The 6,000-nt window shown below is 29.3% G+C and overlaps 1 protein-coding gene across 1 annotated transcript in view; it reads right to left on the bottom strand.

The window, feature by feature from the left end:
- The window catches only part of mahj (LisH and WD40 domain-containing protein mahjong), a 47,526-nt gene that overhangs the window by 4,274 nt on the left and 37,252 nt on the right, over positions 1-6,000 (bottom strand). The window contains exons 27-29 of the mRNA XM_014429490.3: positions 5,488-5,645; positions 4,437-4,509; positions 2,458-2,677 (exon numbers count right to left, since the gene is read on the bottom strand). Of these exons, the coding sequence (XP_014284976.1) occupies positions 2,463-2,677; positions 4,437-4,509; positions 5,488-5,645 (446 nt within the window). The 3' untranslated portion in view covers positions 2,458-2,462. The remainder of the gene's footprint in view (positions 1-2,457; positions 2,678-4,436; positions 4,510-5,487; positions 5,646-6,000) is intronic.

The following is a 6,000-nucleotide window of genomic DNA, read 5'->3' as shown; positions in this document are numbered from 1 at the left end:
TATATATATATATATATATACGAGGGTGGTCTGAAAAGTTTCCAACCTAACAAAAATACAAGACATTTTTTTTTAAACTTTTTTTTTTATTTTTCAACATAGTCTCCTTGTAACTCTACACACTTCTCCCAGCAATGCTCCCATCTTTGTAAAGATATGAGAAAGCTGCCCGCACGTTAGGTGCCGTGTTTACTCACATTAGACCAAAAATGTGTTCAAATGAACATTTTGAACACTCTGTTGGCACAGTTTAGGTGCAATAAATTTGTGTTTTGGTGCTGATGAATCACTGTAGATTAAATTTGGACTGTAAAGGAGGAACTGGCTCCTAAAAAAGCAAAAACTGTTTTCTCGGCTGGTAAAGTGATGGCAACTGTTTTTTGGGATAGTAATGAAGTTATTTTAAACGACTATCTTCAAAAAGCAAAAAAAACATAACAGGAACATACTATGCATCATTACTTGACAAGCTGAAGGCAGAACTTGTGGAAAAAATGGCCACATTTGCAGAAAAAGAAAATCCTGTTTCACCAAGACAACGCACTGTCTCACACCTCAGCGGTTACCATGGCGAAAATCCACAAATTACAGTTTGAACTGTTTGACCATCCACCTTACTCACCAGATCTATCCCCAAGCGACTTCTTTTTGTTCCCTCATATGAAAATTGCGCTCAATAGGCATTCACCTTTATGAACAATTATTTTGCAGAGAAAAAAACCGAGTACTTTTTGGATGGGTCACAGGGATGGGAGAATTGTGTAGAGTTACAAGAAACTATGTTAAAAAAATTCAGAAAAAATATCTTGTATTTTTGTTAGATCGGAAACTTTTCTATATATATAATGTTTTTTGTAATACATTTTTAGTTCAATTTATTGCTTCTTGAATGATTTTTGTTTGAAAATTTTTGTGGATAAAATATTCCTAAGAAAACTGCTGGTAGACAATGCTGTTGAATCCTGTGTTATGTGTTAGGTAAATTGCTTTATCTTAAGCATTGTTCACTCGAAATTTATGTACATAATTTATTGTTTATTTTCAGCTAAATTAAATATCAAATCAAAATACCATCAGTTTTATTCCAGATTATTCGTAAAAAAAAAAAACAAACAACAAAAAACAAGACACTTAATATTATTCAATTTAAACATTGGTTATGAATAATATATTTGTATTTGAGAGTAATTTTCTAAAAGCAATGTCTTCATTAAAAAAAAAAAAAAAAACCAATAACCTTAACGACCAAAATAGATAAAGGAGAATTGTTGTTAGTAACAAAAAATGCTCATTTAAACATTTAGGGGGGATTAAAAAGAAGAAAATTCACTAACAGTCGTTTTAAAGACAAATTATCGATTATTTGTTCTTCTTCTAGCTAAAGGGATTATTTATTTCTGTGTGTATTAAATGTGAATTTGATAAGGATAATGGTTCTTTCGAATGAATAGTCCATATGGAAGGCTAGAGTGTCAGTTACATAGTAGCAATGCTTAGAGAAGTTAATTTCACAATATATTATAAACACGGACAATTACGAGAGAGGTTGATCATTCGCTTCAAGTATTGAAAGATTGTCTTTAAACAGCACCTGAGGTTTGGGAAAGGCTCTAAATGGTACAAAGTAGCCATTCCAAATAGCCTTTGTCTGGAGATTTCTATTGAGTAGGTAATAATTACCTATTTTTCAAAGTTATTGATTTGTATTTGAAAATAATATCTACGGGATATATGCAGAAAGGGGTTTTTCACATTTAAAAGTGAAAGTAGTAGACAGTTACAATAAACTCCTACTTTACACCAAGTCAGACAATTTCTACAATATATGTGTGCAGAGTTATAGACATAAATTATTCATTTCCTGCATGAATACAAAGCTTTCCTAGCTTGGGTAGTGTGAGAGCAAAAATCATAAAAATCTTAGACCACGGGTTTCATGAACTGGATGATGTGATATGGAATGACTCTAGAAATTTATATAGGGAATATAAGACATGAGTAGTTGGTATCCATAATTAAATACAAGATTAGTTAAAGTAAAGAAACGACATGTGCATTGTCTATATCAGATTTGGATAAGGATTAAATAGAGACTTCAATGTCAGCAGTAAATTAATCCACAAAGAATATTAAAATCAAAAACCTAGCAATATAACCAATTCTGTTGTTAAACTTACTGTATTATAAATTCGAGTAAAAACAAACAATAAAATAAAAAAAAAAAAACCTTGATTTTTGACTTGAAAACACCCCATTACCAACAAACAAAAAAGTGCCAAAAATACCACAATCATTAGTATTAACTATAAACTATAACATTTTTAGATAATTGGGAATTGTCTTTGGCTTACTTTTCTGTTCAAAATCAAGGTTTTTTGGGGTTTTTTTTGGCAACACATTACTGAAGTCCAATCTTCAAATATTACAAAAAAAAAACAAAAAAAAAAAAACACCTACCACTATTAACTACCACTGTTGTCTGAATCTTGGGTATCATGAAATTCAAAATCAATAGTCGGCAAGTGAATGTCCATTTCAAAGTCTTCATCATCATAATCTTCATCATCGTCATCGTCATCATCATCATCCTCTCCATTACTATTTCTCTGACTACCCTCATCGGAATGAACTGATTGATCTAATGACTCTTCTTCTAAATAATCAATAGGTAATGAATCTGAAAAAAATAAAATGTAATACTGTGAATATATATCCACTTTAAAATGAAAGGAAACATCATTAATTTAATCATACTATGATGTGAGAAAAAACCTAAATGAGAGGGGTGATTTTATTAATTATTTTTGTAATTTAAACATTTTTTTTTTAGCAACATTGATTGAAGAAATTCCCTGACTTTTCAATATTATTCTAAACTTTCCCGGACCATTTTCATTTCTTTTATACTTCATTCTGGCTTTTACAGAATCAAGAAATTCCCTGATTGAAAAACTACATCAAAAATAACTTATCCCTTAGAAAAAAATTATTATAAACTACTTTATAGTACATTCGTTAAGCTTTAATTTGAGTGCTAATGCCATCTGTATGTCAAATGGTTTTTTAAGATTTTCATAAACCTAAGTTTTTCACGAAGATACACATCATAAACTACTTTAGAGTACATTCAATAACCTTTAATTTGAATGCTAATAATTATCTGTGGGTCTAATAGTTTTAAATTTTGTTAGTCATTGAATGTTGCTTTTTATTTTATTACACCGATTTAATAATAGGTTTTCCTATTGTTTACTTACAATTACAGCATAAGACCTTATTTTGAAAAAAAAAAATATATATATTATAAAGGTCCATTTGACTAAATTAAACAATAAAGTAGTCATTGGAAAGCTAGTTATATCATCTACATTGTTCCATACAATTGTTGTGATAAGATTGATTGTAAGGTTCTGATTAAAGAGCAAAGTTTACAGAATGGAAAAAATTTGAAAAATCAGGCACTTACTTGAGCATCGTTTTGAAAACATACCTTGATCGAATTCTAATGTTATTACAGTTATTAAACACAGAATTTAATGCTTTAAATTTTATAAGATTTTTTTTTTTCATTGAAGTGTTTAGTTTTTTAATTATTTAGAATATAGTTTAAGAAGTCAGAAAATTTCCATGTATTTTGAAAGTACTGCTTAAACATCGCCACAGAAATTGGGACAAACTTAGTTCCTTATTATTAGAGACAGAATACATAAATTAAAAGAGTTTCAAGCTTTACCTGTATTTTTTTCCAACCAAAATCTTAATTTTACTCGACTATGACTAAACACTATTATAATATTTCATACAAGTGATATTGCTGAAGACTGCCCAACCCAACTAAGGAAGTCAGAGCTGTTTTATGGAAGGAACCATTAGTAAACCTAAAAGTGAAATGGAGTACTAAGGTTCATCAAAATTAGCCTAAGTATTTATGAACCCTTCCTAGATGAAGGATAGTTGATTTATTAATAGACAATGGTAATTAGACCTTTGAGAAAGAAACTTAATAGGTATCATCAAAATATGCCAAACAGATCTCAAGTGCTGATCAACACTTCCTCTTCCTCTCCCTGCACACATGATTTCCCACAAGCAATGCATGTAGGCCAATGAGAAACAAGGATACCAAGTTTCATCAAATTTGGACGAAGCATTTAGGAGAAATAACCAGCCCACCTTCTCCCCTCTAAAATGGCATAAGAGCTGATTTATGATGTATAACAAAAATGACTACCTAATTTATATATGATTTCTAAATAAACTAATTAAAATACCCAATTCGTAAAAAAAAAAGTTTTCGAAAAAGGGAAGATAAGTGATGTATGATAGAAAGATTAATCCTCATACATATATATAATAAGATACAAAGATATGATCCCTTTTTCAAATGGAGAAAAAAAATGTAATGCAATAATTAAAGTTCATAGAGAAATAGCTACCATTCTGTTGATCATCGTCACTTCCTGAACCATCACTTTGATCAATATCTTCATCATCATCATCATCATCCTCCTGAAAGATAAAAAAATCAATTAAAATGATCAAACGCCAACATTAACAATAATTCTAATAATAATTGGTAATAATAACATATTAAGATTAAATATTAATAAATCATGAGTAAGGTTAGATCTTTTGTTATAACTAATGAAAATTTTAGTCAATAGAAACATATTTATGGCGATAATATAAAGCAACATAAGATATGAACTATAAATCATCCCTACAGAAAATGAGAATGTTACAGAATTTAAGAGTCCAATTAAAAGACTAAAAAAATTAGTAACTCTATTACTATTGACTACAATAATTTGGAATCACTAATAAAATAGATAACAAGCAATGTATCATCATTTGAATACAAAATCAACAATAAACAAATTCTGTTGAAAAACAGAAATACTTGACTCTTATTAAGCATAGATTCTTTCCATACGGTAAAAATATACATGATTCACACTTTACAAATAGCAGATTTTTCATTGAAAAAAATAGGAGAAACAAACCAACATGAATCAAGTTCTTCTAAACATCCAAAACAATAAGAACAAAATAATAAATAAGTGGATGCTAGAGATGTACACAGTGAGGTTCAAACTTATATTGAAGAAGGAAATTATGGCCAAAGAGTAGTGAGCTAACTTGATGTCCACTTTAGTGAATACCAAGATCGCTTTCGGTTGCAATATCAAGGGTAAACACAATAATGTCAAGAGTGAGGACATCTGTAACATCAATAATGTAAACCTCTTCAGAATGCCAGACATGGCAAAAAGCATGGTCTAAAAAAGGACACATTACTAAGGAGTTTCCGAAGAAAAGTAATATTTTTGCCAAGGAATACAAACATATTATTGATTTACCTAATGGAATGACCAGCATTAATGCATCAATAACTATTTCCCTGATACTTGAGAAAGTAGTCATAGAAAAACTATTTAAAATATTCAAATTACATTAATGATACCAATAAACTAAAGTAATACATACTGGTTCATCGTCTGTGGTTCTTGATCGGCCAATGTCATAAATTTTCACAATAGATTCTTGAACACTGTCAAACATACCCTGATTTTCAACCAACGCTATTTGTGTATCTCTCATATTGCAAGCTAAGTCATAAATACTTTTCTTGACATCAATAGTAGCTATAAAAATATTAATACAAAATGTAAGCAAACAAAAATTAGCAATAATATATCATAAAAAAATAAATATTTAAAGGCCATAGAGGGAACAGCTTTCTTTTATTCCAATTTAAAGTGGAAAAATTATAAGACAGACCACTTTCTTGTTGTTCATCAAATATTTAACAAACTACATAAGACATTTGAAAAATTAAAAAATCAATAATTATTTTATGTGATAAATCAAGCGTTAGGTTTGGGTATGCAAATATTAGTTTATCTATGTCTTGATGCAGACTATACAAGGAGAATAAAAAAACAATTTAAAAATGTACATTGATGTAGCCACAGCATAATCTTGATCAAAAAGTCTGGA

Source organism: Halyomorpha halys, unplaced genomic scaffold (assembly GCF_000696795.3).
Source record: "Halyomorpha halys isolate HHAL.00 unplaced genomic scaffold, Hhal_1.1 Scaffold803.1, whole genome shotgun sequence".
NCBI lineage: Eukaryota > Metazoa > Arthropoda > Insecta > Hemiptera > Pentatomidae > Halyomorpha > Halyomorpha halys.
The sequence above is the reverse complement of the archived record's forward strand: the minus strand, read 5'-3'. Positions and strand labels throughout refer to the sequence as shown.